This window comes from Arvicanthis niloticus, chromosome 4 (assembly GCF_011762505.2).
Source record: "Arvicanthis niloticus isolate mArvNil1 chromosome 4, mArvNil1.pat.X, whole genome shotgun sequence".
In the NCBI taxonomy this organism is placed as follows: Eukaryota; Metazoa; Chordata; class Mammalia; order Rodentia; family Muridae; genus Arvicanthis; species Arvicanthis niloticus.
Genome location: NC_047661.1, coordinates 107,059,525 through 107,083,411, shown reverse-complemented (window position 1 = coordinate 107,083,411; position 23,887 = coordinate 107,059,525). Strand labels below are relative to the sequence as shown.

Below are 23,887 nucleotides of genomic sequence, written 5' to 3'. Positions count from 1 at the left end.
TTCAAGTCAGTGTGCAGAATGGGGTTCTGAGCCTTCAGCCTTTCCCACTTCTAAGTTTCCACACACAGGTGTCTTCTAAAATATCTTCCACACATTGTCCTGGAGCTTTAACACTTGTCAGAGCTGTAGCCGATCTCCCCTGGCTTCCGGTTGCTACTGTGAGTTCATGGCAAATTGTTTAAAGTTGTCGACCCCAAACTGACAATAAAGGATCTCCTTTTTGTGCTCCTCATTATCTGACCGCAGCAGCTCTTGGATGGGGTGGAGCAAGAACCCCCTTGGAGATAGACATCTCCACCCTCTGCTTCACAATAACAGCGTTGGCTTTAAAACAAATCCTAAAGTTAATGCCGGTTCGCTGAACATCTCTGAATTAAGAGCAAGAGGTATAGCAAGAGGAGGACAGATAAGGACTCTCATCTGTCTCACACTGTCCTTGGGGTGACAGTTGGAGAAGAGGTAGGAAACCAATAAAAAACGATCCGCCTGCCTCTGCTTCCTAAGTGCTGGGATTAAAGGCGTGTGCCACCACTGCCCAGCATCTTGTGGGATTCTAATGTCATTAAACTACTGTCAAAACACCATTCCTTCCTGGATAGTCAATGTAATCAAACTCTCTGTAAATAAACTGTGTGGGCTGAGGGTGTAGCTGCGTGGTGTTTGGCACTGATAAGCAAACGCAAACCACCTTGTATGCTTAGCTGGAATATTTATTGGGGATTACTTGGCAGAATTCTAAAATGGCATAAACTTTGAAGAGACTTTTAGGACTAGCCAGTAAGACTTGTTTCCTGTCAGCTCCGAGGAGAACTAATTATACAGTTTCATTTCAATTAAAATGTAACTCCTAAAAGAATAAGCGTAGAAAGAAGAAGGTCATAGCTTCAGACATTGTGTTGAGAAACAAGGGACCTCCCCACGTGATAGCTAATCCAGTCAAAATAATTGGCCACTCTGGTGTAGACACCTGGGAACTCTGGCTGCCCACAGTTTTCACCCCAGCTCACAATGCCCCAAACATAAGTGACGTTGTTGATATCATTGCAGACCAAGGGGCCTCCAGAGTCTCCTTTGCAGGCATCAATGGACCCATCACTGGTACCTGAGAGAGAGAAGAGCATATTTTCTTCCATCCTGCAGGACCCTTGCACCTCTTTCCTGTCCCTCACACCGATGCACAGAAAGACTTGCACTTTTTAAAAACTTTCCTGACAGGGCTGTCACGGGTCCCTCTTGGGATTGCAGATTAAGGTGCAGTATAGGAAATCATTTGTAAACCTTCTGTTTGTTTCCCTAAGTTAGCATAGTTTTTCTGCTTGACTTTTATGCTTTGCACCACTGTGTAAGTAGATTCGGATGTAATCGGGAAGAATCAAAGCAGACTAATAGAATGGGTACCCCAGGTTACCCTCTGGGCACTTACCTGCACACTGCATCTCTTTTTCATAGTAGCGACCCGGGTAAAACTGAGAGCAGTTGCCTATTAGGTTAACTTCACCCCACCTAAGTGAGTAGACTTTTTGGTTACCTATACAAAGTGAGAAAAGAGACATTTAGAAGCTGCAAAGGAGAAATCTAAATAAAAATTATCTTAGCTTAGTGAATCATTAAGAAGATAAATGAATGTACTTTATTAGTATATATATTAATTACCGAGGACACTTCCCTGGCACATTAAAATCATAGTCTCTTCGCATGCCTAGTTTCTAGATTTATCTTTCTAAATTTAAATGAACAGCGAAGGAAGGCTATTGAAGGAGGGGCCTGAGGTCGGAGTCAGTTAGTAAAAGCTGACCCTTGTGGTGACTGAGGTGTAGCCCTCTCCTACTGTCGGTGGACTCCATAGGGGAATGGCAGAGAAGGCAGTGATGGGGCCTTCTCCTATGCATCCTTGATGTCTTTTCTTGCAACCACAAATTTCCTTGAAGTTACCATCAGAAAGCAACCTTGAAGAAGTTAGAAAATACAATGCCACTGTCAGCACATACATGCTTTTGATCTTGAGGAGGTGCCTATATAAGTGACCTGAAGTGATGGACAAGGAGATAGAACTTCCTTCACATTTAAGTCAAAGGACTTGAACACCTTTGGTCTGTAGAAAGAGAGGGGTCGGGTGCTACTGACTGACAGCCCAAGGAAAATGAGAGAAGCATTAACACCCAAAGAGAGGTGGATGGGCTGAGGAGCAAGACTTTGTCCCAGGTCCCCTCTTCTGTTTCCCAGCTCACAGGAATTTGATGCAAATGATGCAGTTTTCCAGTCAGTCTGCCTTCTTCCTCACTATGAGAAGTTCCAAGAGCTCAGGGGCTAGTCCTGCCTCAGTCCTTACCAACATCCAGAATCTTCTTTCACAAAGTAGTTGCTTGATAAAAATTTAATGTGATAAGTGACTATATAAAAATCACAGTAATTTAATTGCATACATTACAACTGTCTTATGCCAAATTATTCTCTTTGCCTGTGTCTCAGCCCTGTGGTGAGCAACACAGTATATGCAGCTCTGATCCCCTTTCGACAGTATATTCTCTCAGGGGGTCTATTTGAAATAAAACTGTTTAATTAGCACTCCTCTAGGTCAAAAATGAAGCAACTCTTATTGGCTTCAAGGCTGGTCTTGAAGTCACAATTCTCTTGCTTCTGGGATTATAGGCACCGTCATGAGAACAGAGTTGGTTTTTTGTTTTCAGTCCTGGGTAACAAACCCAGGAGCTTGCACATGCTAGCCAAGCACCCAAGCATTAAGCTACATCTCCAATTCCATGTGGTCCCTCTGATGATGGGATTGTGAGCCCAGGCGGGCAGCCCTTACTGAATGGGCACTCACTTTTCTCACTTTTCTTGTACACAACATTTCTGTAAGTATTAGACAGCCTCCCATGCATTTTTATGCATTTCTAATCCAATTTCCAACCCTGGAGGTAAAGCATATACCTTTTTCTCGACCCCATCCAGAGACGATGCAACTGTCATTTGGTTGGAACAGATATGGAGACCATGGGACACAGGCAGGGATGGAACGGGGGAGCTCACATTCTTTCTTGCCTGGGAGCTTTCTCATTTCAATCAAAGCTATGTCATTTTGGTAGGTGGCTCCATTATACTTTTCGTGAACAATAACTCTGCTCACTCTTTGAACTGCCAACTCAGAGTTAGGTTTTAGCCAGTCTAATAAAGCCGTCCATACTTGGTAATTGTGATATCTACTGGGTCTGTAAGAGAAATGAACCATATCAAGAAAAAGATAACGGATCTTGATACTTCATCTTTGTAGTCTTTCCTTTAAAGAATAAATCTCAGTGTTTTAATCCTTAGTGATATTGTGATAGTGTATATGCTTGGCTCAGGGAGTGGCACTATTAAAGGGTATGGCCGTGTTGGAGTAGGTGTGACACTGTGGGTGTGGGCTTCACAACCCTCCTAGCTGCCTGGAAGCCAGTCTTCCACTAGCAGCCTTCAGATGAAGATGTAGAACTCTCAGCTCCTCCTGCACCATGCCTGCCTGGATGCCACCATGTTCCTCCCTTGATGATAATGGACTGAACCTCTGAACCTGTAAGCCAGCCCCAATTAAACGGTGTCCTTATAAGATTTGCTTTGGAGGCTGGGCAGTGGTGGCGCACGCCTTTAATCCCAGCGCTTGGGAGGCAGAGGCGGGTGGATTTCTGAGTTCGAGGTCAGCCTAGTCTACAGAGTGAGTTCTAGGACAGCCAGGGCTACACATCGAAACCCTGTCTCAAAAAAAAAAAAAAAAAAAAAAAAAAAAAAAAAAAAAAAAAAGAGTTGCTTTGGTCATGGTGTCTGTTCACAGCAGTAAAATCCTAACTAAGACCATATGATACTGAAGAATTACATGTACACTAGGGTGATTGAGTGGTCAGTGGAGAGAGCACTGAGTCCCCAGTTCTTCCTATGATCTCACTGTCTGACCTTTTCAAATAATGAAGTATGTCACAAAGTGGACTGTCCATGAACAAAAACTTGAACATTCAAAATATCTTCCTAAATTATGTCCTGTGTATATTATTAAAAATCATCTATAATCTTGTTTCCTCATCAAATAGCACACACTGAATAGAATTTATCTTTCCTTCATGATGGCTCAGTCACAGTACAGTTCAGCAGCAATGTCCTAGGAGATAATGTGATGTTTGGATGTTTTTACTTATACCTAAGTGTTCTAAGGATGTTGCCATCCATGTTGGTTTGGGTTGTATTATAGGTTCAGGGATCATAACTATTCCTTGAAGGTTAACTCTGCTTATATGGCTTCCTGGGCACAGATACACAGGTATACCGGGCACTGGGGAGCAGAATTAGCAAAACCAGAAAGCATTTAGAAAACACAAATCACTGAACGATCACAATGCTGAAGAGAGATATCCTGTGAGGAGTGAGGGGAGTGGATAGGAGAAAGGCTTTTAAGAACTTATCAGGAGGGCTTTGATTAAAAACATTCGGGGATGATTCCACAGGAAATAAAGGGTTGAGTTGAATCTGAGTAAAAAGCAACCTTAACTAGGTAAGAGAGTCAGGAACAGTCATTCCAGGCAGAGGAAAGGATCTATGAAGAGAAACTGCAGAGGGAGAGATTGCTTTTTGAGCATCTGAAAGAGCCCAGAGTAGGTGGTTCAATGGGCAGGAAGCAATGTGAGACTGGTGACAGAAAGAAAAGCCAAGTCATATATGGCCTCATATGATTTATATGTGTTGACAGTTTTGTTTCCATGCCTATCGGAGGAGGACTGCAAAGCTCTTGAATTGTATGTGCTACACAGTGGAGAACAGACAGGTCAGACCGTGGGTAGACAGGGTGCATGTAGGAAAGGCAACTGGAGGCAAGCCTTGCAATCGATGATAAGGACAGTGATAGAAAAGGAGACAAGGTTTGACATTCTTAAACATTAAGAATGCCTTGCTGTAGGGAGGCTCAGAGAGGATGATTCTTAAATTTCTACCTGTATCAGCCACATAAATGGTGTTTGTAAAGACAGGAAGCACTGGACTGCGACCATATTTAAGAGCTGGCATATAAGATAGGCCTTGGACCTTTAGAGCTCAATATCTCTCTCTCTCTCTCTCTCTCTCTCTCTCTCTCTCTCTCTCTCTCTCTCTCTTGGTGTGTGTGTGTGTGTGTGTGTGTGTGTGTGTGTGTGTGTGTATATGTGTGTGTATCTGTGCTCACATTCATTTGTGTTCAGGTTTGCAGATGCACCAGAGATAAATCTTAAATTTTGTTCCTTAGGCACTGCCCAGCTTGTTTGTATGGCAGGATCTCATTGGTCAAGATCTCATGCTGGCTGGCCAGCAAGCCCCAAGGAGCTCCCTCCCCAGTGCTGTATTTTAAGCACATGTCACCACACCCAGCTTAAAACTTTTTTTTTTTTTTTTTTTTTTTTTTTTTTTTGGTTTTTCGAGACAGGGTTTCTCTGTATAGCCCTGGCTGTCCTGGAACTCACTCTGTAGACCAGGTTGACCTTGAACTCAGAAATCCACCTGCCTCTGCCTCCCAAGTGCTGGGATTAAAGGCGTGCGCCACCACCGCCCGGCTGCTTAAAACTTTTTGTAGCGTGGGTTCTTCAGCTTAAACTCAGGTCTTCATCCTTGTGTAGCAAGCAATTAATCAACTGGACCATCTCTCCAGCTCCCAATGTAATTTTGATATAGCCAGGACCTATGGATGGATGTTGACTGTAGGTCAATAGCTGGAGAAAAGGCTCTACTGTGGCTACATTTTAGTCCCCTTAGAGTGAGATTTTAGACCACACATAACTTTAGGAAGAATCAGTCAGAGGAGGAGAGGAAGCCAGGCTGACCACTGAGGAACTCCAACTGTTCAGAGGCTCTGTGATGCAAGCACAGATGAAATCTGTAGGACAGCAGAGGAAGTATAGGCAGAGAAAGAAACCAAGGGGATGCAGTGTCGTGGAAACTAAGAGAGGAGCATCTTTAAGAGGGAAGGTAGAAGAGGGGGCTTGCTATTCCACTTCACACATTTTTTTCCAGGGTGTTATTCAACGCACACTTCGTCATTCAATGGAGATGTCACCTCAGAAAGTTAGGCCACCTAAAATTTGCTAAGAAGGCATTCATCTTAATTGTCATCAAACGCTGATGATGTCTTGGCTCTACCACCTGACTGGTTGTATAGCGTCAGCTAAATCATTGATTTAGCTTATTCAGTTCAGTACACTTATCTGCAAAGTGGCAGGAACCCTAGTTATCCTTTATGACTGCTGAGCATGCTAAACAAGGCCGCATGTGAAAGTGCCTGAGCTAGGACCCAGGCCGTAAAAAATACTCACTAAATGATGCTCACTGCATTCACTCTCAAGTCCAAACCCTTTTGGATTTGCAAATTCTTTTGCAAGTTGACCTTGATTTGTCAACAAATCAAGACCTTGAAGGATTGCAATCCTGTCACTATTGTGGGCTGAATTTGTTGCATACATTCTGAATGTCCTGAATCCCAGTGTGACTACATTTGGAGATGGTCCTTTTAATCAGAGGCATTTAAAGTTAAATGGGGTTGTACAGGTTGGGGCTTAATCCAGTAAGGCCTTGGTCTTCATAGGGATAAAGCAAAATCTCAGAGCTACATGTGTATAGAGGAAAGGCCACAAAGGAAGGGCGCCATGAGAAGAGAGCACACAGAAGCCAAGAGACTCCAAGAAAAAAAAAAAGCTGTGCACTGATCTTCTAGCCTGCAGAGCAGTGAGAAAATAAATCTGTGCTTTTAAAGTCACTCAGTGTATGGTATTTACCAGCAAAGTAATATAGCCACTTAATAATGCTCCCTGCTGAACATGTGTGTGACTTGCACTTCTCATTTGTCACATGCTAAAGCTGAGTCCACATTGTATCTACTCTGATTCTTTGACCTGAGAATTTCAAAACTCTGTCTGTGGTGGTTTGAATATGCTTGGCCCAGGGAGTGGCACTATCAGGAGGTGTGGCCTTGTTGGAGTAGATTTGGCCTTATTGGAGGAAGTGTGTCACTGTGGGCGTAGGGTTTGAGAGAGCTTCCTCCTAGCTGCGTGAAGCCAGTCTTCTCCTGTCTGCCTTTGGATCCAGATGTAGAATTTTCAGCTCCTCTGGCCCTATATCTGCCTGGATGCTGCCATACTACTGCCTTGATGATAATGGACTAAACCTCTGAATCTGTAAGCCAGCCCCAATTAGATGTTGTTCTTTATAAGAGTTGCCTTGGTCATGGTATCTGTTCACAGCAGTAAAACCCTAAGACTCTGTCAAAGGGATACATAGCATGATTGGTGTTCAGCAGGTGGGTTTCCTACCGCCTGCTTTTTAGTGATTCAAAGTCTGTCAGGAGCAGCCTGCTGCACTTCAGGGATCTTCCCAATAGCAAAAGAAGTGGTACCCCTATCTGGTACAATGCCTTGCCTTCAAAGCAGCTTTGCACATGCAAATAACTTATCCAGACTCAAAGAGTGAGCCAACCAATGATGGATCAGCATATCAAATAATTAGCATTGAACACTGGACATTTTACTGCCTAGAATGCACATTAAACAGAAAGACCAGCGGGAATGTCAGGTTACTATCACTCCTTTACAAATGCTTACTCATAAACTCTTCTAGACAGATTTGTGGTGACACAAGGCAAATGAGCCAAATAAAATCATTCAATATTTAAATTCTGCCCTCAATAGAGTTTAGCAACCTGGTCTATCTGTGGAGAACACAGTAGGTTCTGAGGGACCTGGTCTAGGTCATGAATACTGGAAGCTATTTAACAGATAACAGTGTAGAACTCAGTTTCTTATGCAAGCTTTTCTCTACCACTACCATCTCTATTATTTATTTCTCATGTTTCAAGAAATGTAAAACATACTGAAGACATTTTTACCTGACACAGTGCGCAGCAGTCAGAATCCAACAGCCACCGATATAAATGCCCCCACAGGTGATTTTTCCACTATCCTTAATTGCCACCTGCCATGGGTACTCTCCCTGTGAGAGACATTTGAGTGGTTACTGCTCTACTACTGGATGGTGTCACCAACAGGCCACCCTGGGACATTTCTACATATAGTCATGGTCTCCCGGGAACACACCGTCCTCTCACTGTTCTCTGACACAGTCTGACCCTTGGAGGTCATGTAATTTTCATGCAGGCTTACCATCTCTGCTGGCTTCCCTCCAATCACTCTTTTCCTGCGAGTGTGAGTGTTTCTTTTGATGCCACAGGATAGTTTAGGTAATAAGGACTTTATCCGTTTTATTTCTTCAAGAAAGGAAGAGATCGTATCATTATTTTCTTGAAACCATTAGCTTATAGGTAGACACTTCTTGGTTCTATCTCTAATATGTCCATCTGTCCATTCGTCTATCTGTCTATCTATCTATCTATCTATCTATCTTGGTGTGTGTGTGTGTGTGTGTGTGTGTTGTATTTGTCAATAAAAAATGAACCACAGTAGAGCAAGGCTCGGGGAATGCACAAGGGAGGACAGGATGGGAATGTAGGGTGCTTTCTTTATTCTCCCTCTGGATTTGCCTTGTCAGGAAATTCATTTGAGTGAGAAAGTGCACTTCCTATTACTGATGATTATCTCTTGCATGTTAGCAGGAGGTCAGGGCCCAAGGAAAAGAAGCTGTGAACAAATGTGGAGAGATTCACTTTGGTCTCCCCTCTCCTACAAGCTGTGTTAGGGAAGAGTGTGGTGATCTTAAGTTTTGGTTTAGACTCTTGCATTAAGAAAGCCAGCATCATTCACTGAATCCTGTAAAAAAAAAATCAGGATGGATGGAATGTGAAAACAAATGCTATCTTCAGTAGACAAAATGGGGTGTGTGTGAAAATCCCTCTCAGTGGCTTCTGTAGATCAGAGATACAAATCCTGTACTCAGTGATTTATTTAGAAAATTGCTAACTAATTTGAGTCCATAGAAATTAGAAGTTAATATCATGTGGATTTTATTTTAAAATCCCCCCAAATTAACTGATATATTATTGAAGGTGATAAAAATTAAATAGTCAATAAAAGCAGGGTAGTCAAGATCAAAAGCCAAGCTTGCTACCTGTAATAAATTACTACCTTCTTATGGACTCATATCTTTTAACTCAGTTTCACTCTTGGTGAACAACTGCCCAGGATACAGAGCTTCAGGGATCTCTGTTACCATGATTTATGTCTGATAAAGAACAGGTCGACTCAACTAATGTAGATTACTTTCCATTTCAGAAGGTGCTTGAAATCTAGTTGTTTAAACTAAACTGACTAAGCTCTTATCTGTTAGGGAAAACTTTGTGTGGAACTATGGAAATGTGTCACTTCAGCCATTTTAACTTACCAGGCTTTAAAAGCAACTCTCAAGAATATGAGCTTGCTTTTCTTAAAAGCAGTGGGGAAGGAGAAAGAAAGTGTTACTGTTTTTAAAACTTAAACCTATATCAAAGTTAATTATTGCTTGAATTGATTATATATGCAACTCATGTGTTGAGAACCTCACTGACCCACATTGGGGACCAAAATATTGCAGCCCGAGCTCTCCCACATTGGGCACCAAAAATGTTGCGGACCGCTTTACCCCACTTTGGGGGCCAAAATGTCGGGAACCGCTCTATCAATGTTGAAACCTACACTGCCAAAAGCCTTGGGGGCTAAATGGTTCCAGCTCGTACTGCCCCAAGCTGCTCTGGTCCATGGGTTGGGGTTCAGCAAGAGAGAGAGTGAGGATGGACTCCAGGAATGGAGACCAGACAGAATGTGATTCAATCCCATTTATTCCTCAGTCTCTCTTCTTCTCTCCAACTCCCTAGTTCCTAGTACCAAGTCTCAGGTCCTGGGCTTTGGCACTAAGTCTCAAGTCCTAATCCTAGTTCTAAGTTGCTAGTCTCTTTCCCGGTTCCAAATCCTCTTTCCGAGTCTCAATCTTGAGTACTAGTGTCTAATTCCTAGTTGCCTGGCTTGAGTCTCAAGTGCCTTCTCATTTCTTCTGTCTGCCTCTCGCCTTTTATATGTCTCACCTTTAAGTCACACCTTTAAGTCACGCCCTTAGGTCTTATCTCTAAATCACACCTTTAAGTCTCACACACCCAAGGGAAAATCCTAGGTATCTAAAGCAAGATGTTATCAGAGTGTGCTCAGCTGTTGTAGGCTATTGTAAACAAGTCTCTTGTCAGGGTATATGGCTCAAGATGGCTGCAAGGATGATAGCCACCTTCTGTTGGCTCCCCACACACATGCATACATCTTATATAGTATTTGTGTATATTATACACATATATATACATACTTGGTGTTAAAATGCTGGCTGAAACCAGTGAACTACCAGTTAAAAAAAAAGTGAACTCACCTGAATTCATATCAGGAGTCAACATTTCTGTTTCTTCAGTTTCAATTTCAGTTTCTCCTCCTGTGATAAAACCATAGAAATTGGGATTGATGTTATATGTCTAGACAAAATCTGATCATTAAAATGACTCAACTCTGATCATTTTAAGTATCACCCTCTTCTTTTTGTAGACAAATTCCCTAAGTGTAGCATCTGGTTTCCTTCCTACAGCTGGGCGACTATAAGGATACAGATGAAGTCTGTAGAAATCCCTGCTGGTGTTGTTACAACAGAGTGCGGAGACTCAAATCCTGCAGACAAACACTCAGATCAGGGAAGAAAGAGAGCTTCTCCCCCACTCTCTTCACTTCCAGCTCTTTACATGGTGGAGAGAGCAGCCACTGGCCCTGACCAAGAAGTCCAGGTGAGCAGTAAAAAGCCACCATACACTGCACAATCATAAGGTGCTTCCCTCAGGGGCTATGCAACTAGAGATATGTCTTCATGGCTTTCTTATAAGAATGGCTAGCTAACATTATGGCCTGGGGTGCAAAAATCAAAGAAAAAGGGCACCCTGATTCCTTGCTTACGTTTAAATGGAACTTTCTACCCTGTCATCCCAGGACACTGTGGCAGACAGGATGAAAATCCCTATGGCCTGGAGGCCCACAGGTAGATCCCTACCAACATGCTGTTCTGCTTGGGGTGAGGATACAGCTGCGGACAGAACAGGCCAGTCTAGCAACTTTATTTTGAGACAGTGTTCTTGGATTTTGTTCCTAGATTTCTCCAGTTCTCTTTGGAACGGACATAAAGAGCTCTATTATGTCATATGCCTAAGACGTGTTCCAGGGTATGAAGGGCTCCTCTCAGAGGCACTCACATGAGTACATGTATGGATCAGAGATGACTAAAATATGACATTAAATGCCCAACAAAGGCAAGTAGGGGCAGTCCACTGCCGCTGAAGTGTTCTGGGTGTGAGAAGAGTATGACACTCAGAAAACATGGGCCATAGGAAAAATGGTTGATGTCCTTGGTGATATAAAAACTAAAGATTTCAGTTTTGTTACATTTGGTTTTTTTTTTTTCACACTTATGTGAGTATTGTGTGGGTGTGTGTATAAACACATGTATGGAAGTCAGAGGACAACTTCAAAGACTCCGTTCTCCTTCCACCAAGTTCCTGAGGATTGGACTCCAGTAGACAGGAGTGATGGCTGCTGCATTTATCCCCTAATCTAGTTTCCTGACCCAAAATTAAAACTTTCTTTTCAACAGATTTCATCATGGATGGAACTAATAGATGAGTGACAGAATGGAGATGATATTGTGATGTCTAAAGCTGACAAAGGGTTAACATATAGGCAGCGAAGGGGACTCCTGCAAATCAGTGAGAGAGGAGGCTGCAGTGAAAGAAATCTAACATAAAGCCAAGGTGTGAGTGGGAGACAATGTGAACAGGTCAAAGAAAAGCACAGGTAGGAGGAAGAATCCTCACAGCACCAGCCGACCATAATCCAACCTGAGCCATTGCCTGCTATGTCTGGGTGAATTATGAACAGCGCCATCACATGGCTGTGGGCTGCTAGTACAGTGTAAGGATGGATAGCGATCTATGTTGGTGGGTGAGGACAAAATGCAGACAGATTAGCTGGCTGTATGTGAGAACTCGTACTTAGCTCTGGCGAAGAATATTCGGGTGCTATTTCTCAATTAGAGAATTGCTTACCCCAAGACTTAAGCTCTCGCCAAGGAGATGTTTCAAAGGAATCCATACATCTGGGAAAGATGTTTATCACAGTGCACTGGCGGGCTGATAGATAGTTCATTGCTCAAATAATTGAGCAAACTGAGAAAGCCAAACATATGTTTTAGGAAGCAGCGAAGAGTAACAGAGTAGACAAACACACAGCAACATGGACAGAGCCTGCAAATGCTGTGCTTTGGAAAAGGAAGATAAAGGAAACACAAGCTCTCCAACATAACAAGAGATATGTGGTCACCAGCTCACACGTGAGCAGAGCAGCACACACAGTCAACCACACTGTAATGGCTGCCAGGAAAACAGGATTAAGAAACATGAGTAAGAGATATAGCACGACAGGCCTAGAAAAACCCAGTGATGATCACAGAAATGGACCTGAGCTGTGCCATTAATCACTCCCTACTTCGTCACTGGCGTCTGAAGAAGGGCAGATGCAGGAGGGAGGAAAGAAAGGAGGGAGACAAAGGAGAAGAGGAATACACGGGGTGAGCAGCTTCTGAGAGATGAGAACTACTGGAGAGACGTAACACAGGTATTAATTGAGAACTGACATTTGGGGTAAGCACTGAATATGGCTCATTCCCAGGAAGGAAATTCTATAAAAAACCCCACAAACTGTTGTCTTTACGTGGGTTCAGGACTTGAGTCATTTTACATGAATAACTTAGCAAAGAGTGGCTGGGGGAAATGGGGTGAAGGGATGAGGCAGGAGAAAATCTACCAAAACACACTTAGTTTCAAAATGCCGTAACAACAGCTAATACTTTCTATGCTAATTTTGTATTAAAGTAGCTCCAAAGAGATGGAGGACTTGGGGGAAACCCAGTGTGGTGGTTGGAATATGCTTGGCCCAGGGAGTGGCACTGTTAGGAAGTGTGTCCTTGTTGGAATAGGTGTGGGTTTGTTGGTGGAAGTGTATCACTATGGGGGAGGGCTTTGAGACCCTCCTCCTGGCTGGGGGAGGAAACTAGTCTTCTCCTGTTTGCCTTCAGAACAAGATGTAGAACTCTCAGCTCCTTCTCCAGCCCCATGCCTGCCTGGACGCTGCCATATTCCTGCTTTAATAGTAATGGACTGAACCTCTGAACTCATAAGTCAGCCCCAATTAAATGTTGTTCTTTATAAGAGTTGCCTTGGTCCAGGAATATGACATTGGCCAAGGACAAGGAAGTAGGCTTCAAGCAGGAATCTGACATTAGACTAGAACAAAGAAGTAATTTCAGGTAGAAATCTAAATTTTAGGCTAGAACAAGGAAGTAGGCTTCAGACATGAAAATGACTTTGGGCTAGGATAGGGAAGTAGGCTCAGATACTTTGGTCATCCTGATAAGCCCTTAGAAACAGTAATCAAGGGAGTGTTCATGTAACTAGGTTTAATGCCTTGCTTTTTCTTTGACTATTTGTGTTTATAGTCTTGCTTGTTCCTCGACTATTTGGATCTATTGTATTGTTAGACCCTCAAGCTAGAACTGACTTTAACACATGCATGTAATCAAAATGGTATAAAAGCATAAAGGAAGAGGGGGTATAGGATAGGGGGTTCTAGGGAGGGGAAATGGGGAAAGGGAATGACATCTATATTGTAAATAAATAAAATATCCAATTAAAAATTTTAAAAAGTAAAATTATGTCACTATAAATGGAGAAACAAAAGAGTTGCCTTGGTCATGATGTTTCTTTACAGCAATGCAAACCCCAACTAAGATTATAAAATAAATATCAAAATATGATATGTGTTATATTCCATCTGCTGTCAATTTCTTTAAAAGCTTGGTTTTGAGAAAAAGAAATAAAGAAGACAAAGAAGATACTGAGCAAAGGTGGCATGTGTGGGTAAGCACACATTGTGGGTGGTTTTCCCATTCACGTGGCTGAAAGTTTATCACACTGAACAAAGGCTTCTGCCAGCTAAACTAACGAGAAAACTGGGGTCTTGCTTGTACAAAGCTCAGGCCATACATAGTTCACATACAATATAGAAAGACAATTATCACCTATATTTTTGCAATATCCCAAAGTATAAATAAAAGCTTACCTTGATCTGACCGTGCAAGGCCTGAAGAAAAACAAAACATAAGAGCAGAGTTTTACCATAGGAAAGAATAACTTTTAACCGAGGGAAAAATAAAACCTATACTGTGTTATTATACCCTGAAGTAGAATTACAAAGTCTTCTATTTAAAAAATGGACTTACCTTTATGAATTTTACGCTGTCTGCCTTCTAAAAACAAAACATCACAAAGAGATTATTTTTATTTAAATAAAATACACATAAATCATTAATATTCCATAAACAGTGTAACAACTTAAAATTAATAGTAACCAAGTGTTAAAAAAGAAGTCAAGGGGCTGGTGAGATGGCTGAGCAAACCATAGAGAGCAAGCTACACAAGCCAAGCCATTACGCAGCATTCTTCCAGGGCTTCTGCTTCAGTTCCTACCTGTGGGTTTCCACTTTGACTTTCCTCAGGGATGAAGTGTGGTCTGAGAACAGGATGGGCTACACCTTTTCCTTCCTACGTTGTTTTTGGTTTTTGGTCATGGTGTTTTATCACAGCACTAGAAACCCCAACTATGGCAGAAAACTTCTAAGAGGTAAATGCAATCAAGAGATGATACAAACTTGCTTTGATTCAGTAACTTTGATGTGGTCACTTAATAGTGAACGCATTGATTACACATATATGCTCTCATATTGCTCATTCTTTAAAAGAGAAGTAATACTGAAGGTGGCACTCATCCCAAGGTAGGGCAGTTGAAGTAATATTTCACTATATATTTCAATAGATGCAAGAAATTCATAGGAAAATAAGTTTTGTGTTGTGTGTAGTTACTCTTTTGCAGATTTTCATCCCTTAACAATTTGTATCCCTTAATCTCTACTATTTTAAATAGGAGATGAAAGGAAACAAGAGGGAGAGGCCAGGAAAAGGCTCAGATATTAAGTTGACAAGTGCACAAACCAACCCTATCTAGACAATTCCTCATTAAGATTCTTTTCCCAGGTAATTCTAGACTGTGTTGTGTTGACAAGTAAAACTGTCACACTGATATTAGTGAAAAATTAAAAGTCTAGTAAGATTGAATTCAGGTCATCAAGCTTAGCAGCAAGCACCTTTTACCCACAGAGCCATCTCACCAGTCCATAAATTTAATTTTAAATCAAACCAAATATGTATATAGACACATAGACACATAGAGACATTTCATACTCAGGGTTTGATAATGGAGTAGAGCAGCCACAGACTGGTGGATTACCTTCACAATCACTCTCGTCTTCACTGGTGATGCAGTCCACCTCACCATTACACTTAGATTCGTTTGGAATGCAAACTCCCGACTTACAATGGAAAGCTGTACCTCGGCACTCTGTGTAATAACAAGCAGAAGTTATTTCCATGATTTATCTATCAGAGAGTTGGGGTTGAGGCAATAGCTTAGTGGTAGCATGCCTATAGAGCATGTAAAGGCCCTGGGTTCAGTCCCCAGCACACAAACACCATATGTACGTACACACACACACACACACACACACACACACACACACACACAGAGAGAGAGAGAGAGAGAGAGAGCGAGACCTTACATTTAGTAATGGAGCTGTCTTGACACTTTTAGTCATAGTGATGAAGGTGGTGGATTTGAGAGGTGGATTTATCCCTACCTTTGCAACACAGCTCATCACTTTGATCTCCACAGTCATTGACACCATCACAGGCTTTCTCCTGAGGAATGTGCTTCCCATTGACACACTGGAAGGACTGGCTTGTTGGGAAATCTGAAAAGCAGGGATTATCTTCACGAAATATATTTATGGTTTTGTGGTGTAACATCCATAACACATTACAGGGGTTACTAAGATAAAAATGTGACTCAATAAGTGATATAAAGGAGTGGGCATGACGGTACATTCATTCCTCTAGTCACAGCACCCTGGAGGCTGAGACAGAGGGATCACTGCAAACCCAAGGTCAGTCTGAGCTAAATAACAAGATTCCATCAGAACCTACTTATGATGGTTCAAATAAGAATGGCTCTCCTAGGCTTATATATTTGAATGTTGGTCACTAGGGAGCAGAACTGTTTAAAAAGATTAGAAGGATTGGCTGTAAACTTGTTGGAGGAAGAACATCATTGGGGCTAGGCTTTACGGTTTCAAAAACTCAAAACAGGACCAGTGTCTGTCTGACTCTCTGACTGTCTCTGGCTACAGATCAGGATGTTGCTCTCACCTCCTCCTCTAACACCATGTCTCCACACTGCCATGTTCCCTGCCGTGATGATAATGGACTAAACTTCAGACCTGTAAGCCAGGCCTTAATCAAAGCTGTCCTTTATAAGCGTTTTCTTGGTCATGGTGTCTCTTCAGCAGTAAAATCAGGGACTAAGACATTACTAAATGTTGTTTGCTAAATGGTCATATTGTCCAACTGCCTTCAAAATATTTGTTTATTTCTATAGACTAGTGGTGACTTGCCTTCAGGTAGAGATGCCCTTTTTTGTATGGATGAAGGTTGATGCATACACTTATGTTTGGCCAATGTGCTGAGAATACAAGTGAGTACTGAGTGCTTCGCCATAAACAGGACCTATCTATATCACCCTGTCTAAGGCCCAGGGACCACCGTGGAAGAGGAGAGATGGGGTGGAAAAAATGTCAGAGCTGAAGAACAGGAAGGGTGCTGTGAAATCCTTTCTGCCATCTGCGAAAGACAGACACTTGAATACATGCACAAGGCCGGAACAAGACAGAATTCTTCAACATTTCATCATGGTCAGTAGAGGTGTTCACAAGGCCCCAGTCCCTTCCTGAGGAACTACTGGCAGCATGCACATGCGTGTGCATGTACATGTGTGTGTGTATATGCGTGTGCATGTACATATGTATGTATATGCATGTGCATGTGTATGTGTGTGGTTCTTCTTCAGTGGTTTAAGCATGGGTGAGTTGCTCATGCTCCAAAAATAGCTCCTTATATATGCTTATATAAGCAGCCCTAACCAAACTCACTGGGGGAGGGGAGGACAGCTGGGCATGGTGATAGGTACATGTCTTTAACCTCAGCACTGAGGAGACAAGGACAGGCAGATCACTGTGTATTCAAGGCCAGCCTGGTCTACAAAGGAAGTTCTAGGACAGCCAGGGCTACATAGTAAGACCCTGTATCAAAAAAAAAAAAAAAAAAAAAAAAAAAAAAAAAGCACTGAGAAGAAAGGGCTAACATGGAAACACAGAAGCAGCAAATAATAGAGGTTACTAGCAGGTAATTTATTTATGTAATAATTGTACACAATATATTATATACCTGTATGATTATTAAAACTAAATGCCAATACCAATAAATAATCTGAAGATAAAAATAAAACATCATTCAATGTATTGGTTGCTAGGACAGAGGACTCAGGGGCCTAGAGCATCTCTTGATATGGGGAACTACTATTTCCCCTTTATTGTTTTGCTCTGGCACTGACCCAGTCTCTGGTCTTTGAACACACATGGGCCGGACACTTACATGTTTGTTAATTTTCTTAGCACTGGAAAAGATATGATTCTGGTCCTTGTCCCCATACATAGGCAAAATATTTCTAAGTTAGGATAGAGGAGCAACTTGACTGTGATTTCTGGGGAAACTGAGGCAATAGGGTGGTCACTTAAGCATTTTAAAGAAGTAGACACAATGTACATAAAATTGAATGCTCAAAAGAGGTGCCAAGGTTTCTCTTTATGTTTAATCCACTTATCTGCATCAGTTATTTGACTCCTTATGTTCTAGGAAGCTGAGGAGGCAGATCATTTTGCTTTCACACAGGAACCTGGATGGCAGGCTTTGAGTGGCAAAGAAAGAACAGCAAGGGTCCCAAATATAAGTTCTAAACCTCAAAACTTAGTAGGGGTATCACTGTCTCCTTGACAACTGCACATCCATCATTGCTTAGGCTCTTATGAAACAAGCAATCTTGATGGGAGTACTCTACCCACCTGCATCCTGTGTGTAACACACTACACGTGCCAAGCCATGGGGAGTCTTAGTTCTCCTCTTGGTGAAGGTACACTCTGCCAAACTGGTCTCTACTCCCCGGCAACGTACATGCAGGCATTCGGTGTCATTTATACGGAGACTTATGGGTATATTAAACCTTCTTTTTATGCCACGAGCACCCCTGCAAACAGAATGAGTGAAAACTGGTGGAAGAACAATTCAACTTTGTGTTTATAGCCTTATCGCAGGAAGTAAGGCTCTACAGAAAAACTTTCCCCAAAATGATTTTAAAGACTGTAGAAGACACTAACACTAAAGTAATCTATTTCAACCAGTCAGGGTTGAAAACACAGCAAACACTCAGGGAATATTGTTTTCCCAAGTATTTAAAATTGTTTTCCCAATTTTATTAAGAAGGAATGCTTCCTTTTATTTTGATGTTTCCTTCCCATCAGAGAAGGTCATTCCTGGCTTCTCCTTGTCATGTTATTTTGTTCGTTCAAAAAGACAGTGAGTTGTTGCGATCAGAGGCTCTGGAAGTATACATCAGTAAATGTCAGTACAGATATATCTTTCCTTTTGAGGAGTCTTCACACCTCTCCTGCTTTGGAAGCCTTATGTGGTTGACCTCATTATTGTTTAAGATCATATCTAGTTGGATAGGCATGACCCCTTGGAAGAGGGGCCACCCACCCATCTCAAAAATTTTAACCGAGAATTGTTCCTGTTTAAAGGAAATACAGGGACAAAGAGTGGAACAGAGACTGAAGGAAAGGCCATCCAGAGACTGCCCCACCCATCCCATCTGTAGACACCAATCCCAGACACTATTGCTGATGCCAAGAGGCACTTGCTGACAGGAGCCTGATATAGCTGTTCCCCGAGAGGCTCTGCCAGTGCCTGATCAATACACATGTAGATGCTCACAGCCAATCATCAGACTGAGCACGGGGACCCCAAAGGAGAATTTAGAGGAAGGATTGAAGGAGTTGAAGGGGTTTGCAACCCCATAGAAAGAACAACAATATCTACTAACCAGACCCCCTACGTATTTTCTGTTGTTAAGTTTCTCTCCTACACAGTTTTTGCCAGGGCAATACAAAAAGTAAGTAATATAATACTGTTCTTTGACTTCTCAGTTTCTTCAAAATGTGTGATGAGAGCCTCGGTTTCCCAACAGCCCAGAAACAAAGACTCAGCGAGCAGTCACTCTAGGGTATTCCGTTGTTTCCAGCTTCTCTTTAGGGGAAAATGGATTAAAATGAAAAGTTGAGCAAAGATGCATCAGAAATGGAAATAGCCATAAAACACTAATTTAACGTAAGTAACAGATTAACTAGAATGAAAAGCAAATGGAGAACACAAGAGGGTATTTCTAGTTTCTGACTCCATAATGAAGATACAGAATAGTCATACAAAAAAAAAAAATCCACTGGGGGCAATTTGAGGAATAAAGACTATGAAAATTTTCACATGTAAAATGATAGAAAATACAATAAATGGGGCTGGGCTGTAGCTGGTGGGTTGGGTTTTGCGGTAGATTTCGTTCCCAGCACTCTGTCAGCTAAGTGTGGTGGCAGAGGCCTATAATCAAAGCATTTTTAGAGGCAGTGGCAGACATAAGTTGAAGGTCATCCTTTGCTCCATGGTAAGTTTGAAGCCAGCCTGGGCTACAGGAGACCCTGCCTCAAAAGCAAAGCAGAGAAGATATATTAAATGCCAACAATCCTCACTGGCTGAAATCAGAGGAGTCTGTCCATGAACTTAGGAAATTTATGGGAAAAAAAAAATACCAGGAAATTAAAAACCAAGATTTCTTTTTGGTGGAAATGGTAGGTTGCAGGTGACAACTATGAAAAATCATAAGTATCCTATGTCTCACCCAAATCATAAAAGGCCCACTCATGAACTCATAACAGCTCAGCTCCCGGCACACCATCCACACAAGATCAAGCCAGTTTTAAAAAAAAAAAAAATCCAGAGTGGGTCAGGGAGAGACTCATGGGGCCTGGCCCCGAGTTGAGGAGCTAATGTCAATTGATAGCTATCAGGGAAGGAGAATCTTTTTTCTTTGGGGGTGTGGCCACTATTCATGTGCCAGTGAATGGCTCTCCCATGCACATACCCTCAGCATTGAAAGGACTCAGGGTTATAAAAGGTGAAAGAAAAAAAGAAAAGAAAAAGGAAAATACCTGGTGTTGGGAGGAAGGAGTGCTGGGGGAGAAGGTAATTCAGAGATAATGTGGAAGGATGCTACCAAAATATATTATAGCCCTGTATGAAATTCCCAAAGAGTAGGATTACATATAAAAGAATATACTTAAAGAAAAGGAAGAAAAAAAGAAAGAAAGAAAGAAAGAAAGAAAGAAAGAAAGAAAGAAAGGGAAAGATTTGAGTAAAACAACTTGCTTATTGTAACAGATATCTGTTTCATAGATCTCTGAATATAAGTATTTAAAATAAAACAAATTTCAACACATATTTTAAGATGATAACCATAGAGAGATAATTTATAATAACAATATAGTTAACTAGGAAATGAATAAGCAGTAGTTAATTAGAAGCAAATGAATTTGTTCTTTTGTAAAGCACAGCAGAAACTTCAAAACTGCATCCAAAAGGAAATCGTGTTGGAAAAATTAGGAAATGTTATGAATTGAACCATAAATAAAGCGTCACTTATGGAAACCGAGAGAGTACAGATGAAGCATTTCCAGAGGGAAGCTTTACCTCACATACTTCTGGTAGTAAAGTAAGAGCATCTGCAAATGGTTTAAGTATTCAGAGAAGTCAAAAGCAGGCTTGGGGTGAATTGCCTCACGGGTATGAGGCCTAGACTCCATCCCTGGACCGCCTCTTTCAGTAACAACTAATAATAATAAAAGAGGGGACTTAAGAAGGAAAGGGGAGGGCTGGTGAGATGGCTCAGTGGTTAAGAGCACTGACTGCTCTTCTGGAGGCCATGAGTTCAAATTCCAACCACCACATGGTGGTCCACAACCGTCGGTAATGAGATCTGATGTCCTCTTATGGGGTGTCTGAAGACAGCTACAGTGTACTTACATATAATAATTACATATAATAAATAAGTAAAAACCTTCGGGCTGCTTAGCTCTTGGGTGCAAGGAGAAGGGAAGGGGAAAAAAAGAAAGAAGGAAAGGGAAATCTAGTTAAAGGTAACAGCGAAGAGTAAGGATGTAGAAGTAAGAGCATTTGCAAGTACAAGAGCAAGACTAGTCAAACGCCTCAAGAAAAGTGGATGCCATTCTAGATGCATAAAAGCAGAAAGCGGTGTATGTGAGGTGTGAGAGTCTCCACAGGATCCCACAGGCGCCCTGTGCTCAGCAGGGCTCTCAGCGCTGGGCTAGCTTGGACATTCAGTTTCCACAACAGCACTGTGAGGTGTTAGCATGATCAGGTTACATAAAAGACACTGTAGAGAGATTAAGCAGTCGAAGAGAAAACAGTTGGAGATTGCTTGTGAGATAACCCCTCTGAGTCGAGCACTCACTGAGGATATCCAAGGTGGAGACAGGCCACATTGGCCTCTGTCATGCTCCAGCTGTTTTTACATATGAACATTTTCTCATCTTGGTCCACAAGTTTGACTTGAACAATTCCCTCTCTTTTTGTGTTTCCATAAATTAAGGAAACATTAAACTTTCCTGAAATAAAAAAATCAAAAGGATGGACAATATTTCAGTATTTATTTTCTTTCCTTTCCACTTATCTTTATTAAAGTATCTAATTTCAAGTTAACTTTGAACATCATAATGATTTTAGCAAACGATATGCTACTATTTTGTGAGAGCTAATTCTCACATCAATCCTTAAAGACTGTTTTATCTCAATCCAAGACACCACTTACTTACCCACATGGTGAACTGGAATTTGCTTTACTAACTGTGCTGGTTTGAATGTTAATGGCCCCATAGGCTCATATATTTAAATGGCGGTCTCTAGTTGGTGGAACTGTTTGGCAAGGAGGTGTGGCCTTGTTGGTGTGTGCCACTGGGGGGGGGGGGGAGGGGTCAAAAACTCATGCCAGACCCAGTTAATCTCTCCATTCCCTTTCCTCCCTCCCTCCCCCTCTCTGTGTGCGTGTGTGTGTGCATGTGCGTGTGTGTATACCAGCATAGGCCATAAGAGAGTTTTGAATCTCCTGCACAGAAGCAAATTGTAAGCCACCCAACACTGGTACTTGGGGTCCAAAATCTGGTACTCTGGAAAAACAAGGAGCTCTCTTAACTGCTGAGCCATGGCTCCAGCCCCCTCCTAGCAAGACCTTTTTACTGAATACTGAATGGATGGCCTGACTAATCCTTTTAACCAAGCAGAAGCAAGACTGGGGAGATCCCCAAGGGCTGAGCAGCAAAGAGTACCATCTGGGAGCCACCTGACTCAAAGAAAGACTGTGTTCCCAGGACCCATGGTTATCACTTCAATCACTACTATCTAAAAACAGCTTATAAACAATGAGTCAAGACCCTACACGGGGTTGCTTAATTGATTGTGGGTGGCAAAAGTTGGTAAAAGGTTCCTGAAAGCACACAAAAATGTTAATTAAAACTCAGACTTATGCCGGGCAGTGGTGGTGCATGCCTTTAATCCCAGTACTTGGGAGGCAGAGGCAGGTGGATTTCTGAGTTCGAGGCCAGCCTGGTCTACAGAGTGAGTTCCAGGACAGCCAGGGCTACAAAGAGAAACCCTGTCTCGAAAAACAAAAACAAAAAACAAAAAACAAAACCCTCAAACTTATAGCTAGCTGGTGGTGGCACTGGATTAATCCCAGCGATCAGGAAGCAGAGGCGGGTGGATCTTTATGAGTTAAAGCAAGTTTAGTCTACAAAGAGAGTTCCAGAGTTCCAGGACAGCCAGGGCTACACAGAGTAGCCCTGTCAAAAAAAAAAAAAAAAAAAAAAAAAAAAGAAAGAAAGAAAGAAAGAAAGGTGTAACGAATCTAAGGTGTTTCTGGCAGTGCACGGCCACGTTGCTTCACGTTACATCACTACAGCCACGGTTCTGAACACACAACATGTGTCACTGAGCATGCGTCATGCCATGCAATGCGAATGAACGCAGCCAGAAGTACTGTGGCTCAGATCCAGGACTACTGTACTTTTCTCCCCTCCTGTATGTACAAAGCTTTTTGCTCATACAGAATCATAATGGTTTAATTACAGGAAACAACGACTTCTAGAATTTTCCTGCCATCATTTTTCAGCACAGGAGCCTCAGATTGTTGTGCATCTTGGATTGTATCAGAATGCTTGATTTTTTTTTTTTAAATGTTGTTTGAGTTCCTGACTTCAGTAGTGTAATTTTTTTTTTTAAAACAATTAAGTGAAATTTGGGTTGAGATCAGGACAGAATTTCTAACAATTTCTGAAATGGTCTCGTAAACATGCGTCTGTCATGTTGTACTATGTATTTATGTGAAGCAAAATTCTCAGCTCTAATGGACTCTAAAGTCAAAATATTGGAAAAACACTGGTGACTATGTTCTACAGTGTCAAATAATCAGGCAAGAATTAACTCCTGTAAAAACAAGCACACCCCTGTGCCCTTGCTTCTCTGTGGGTTCTTCTTTTTCCTACCCTTTATCCCTCCATGTTTCATCCCTACCACAATATTGGAGAGAAAGAAGGATTGAGGGGGGAAGAGAGAGAGCCCTGAATCTAATTTTTCTTTTGTTTCTTCTTTGAGCATGATTACTAACAAACCACACCCAACCCACTGAACAACCAACAACCATTCTGTTTGAGTTTTAATTAACTTATAGACCTCTGAAAAGTTCCCAGAATTCCAAACGTCACACAATCACAAAAACTACCTACA

At 41.9% G+C, this 23,887-nt stretch overlaps 2 protein-coding genes across 3 annotated transcripts in view; both read right to left on the bottom strand.

The window, feature by feature from the left end:
- The window catches only part of Casp6 (caspase 6), a 169,043-nt gene that overhangs the window by 37,538 nt on the left and 107,618 nt on the right, over positions 1 to 23,887 (bottom strand). The window lies entirely within an intron of this gene.
- Positions 690 to 23,887, bottom strand: part of Cfi (complement factor I) — a 34,138-nt gene continuing 10,940 nt past the window's right edge. Inside the window, exons 3-14 of the mRNA XM_076933249.1 lie at positions 21,561 to 21,714; positions 18,049 to 18,230; positions 15,733 to 15,846; positions 15,327 to 15,437; positions 14,263 to 14,289; positions 14,103 to 14,123; positions 10,321 to 10,380; positions 8,142 to 8,245; positions 7,868 to 7,971; positions 2,932 to 3,209; positions 1,424 to 1,528; positions 690 to 1,102 (exon numbers count right to left, since the gene is read on the bottom strand). Coding sequence (XP_076789364.1) covers positions 885 to 1,102; positions 1,424 to 1,528; positions 2,932 to 3,209; positions 7,868 to 7,971; positions 8,142 to 8,245; positions 10,321 to 10,380; positions 14,103 to 14,123; positions 14,263 to 14,289; positions 15,327 to 15,437; positions 15,733 to 15,846; positions 18,049 to 18,230; positions 21,561 to 21,714 — 1,478 coding nt within the window. The 3' untranslated portion in view covers positions 690 to 884. The remainder of the gene's footprint in view (positions 1,103 to 1,423; positions 1,529 to 2,931; positions 3,210 to 7,867; positions 7,972 to 8,141; positions 8,246 to 10,320; positions 10,381 to 14,102; positions 14,124 to 14,262; positions 14,290 to 15,326; positions 15,438 to 15,732; positions 15,847 to 18,048; positions 18,231 to 21,560; positions 21,715 to 23,887) is intronic.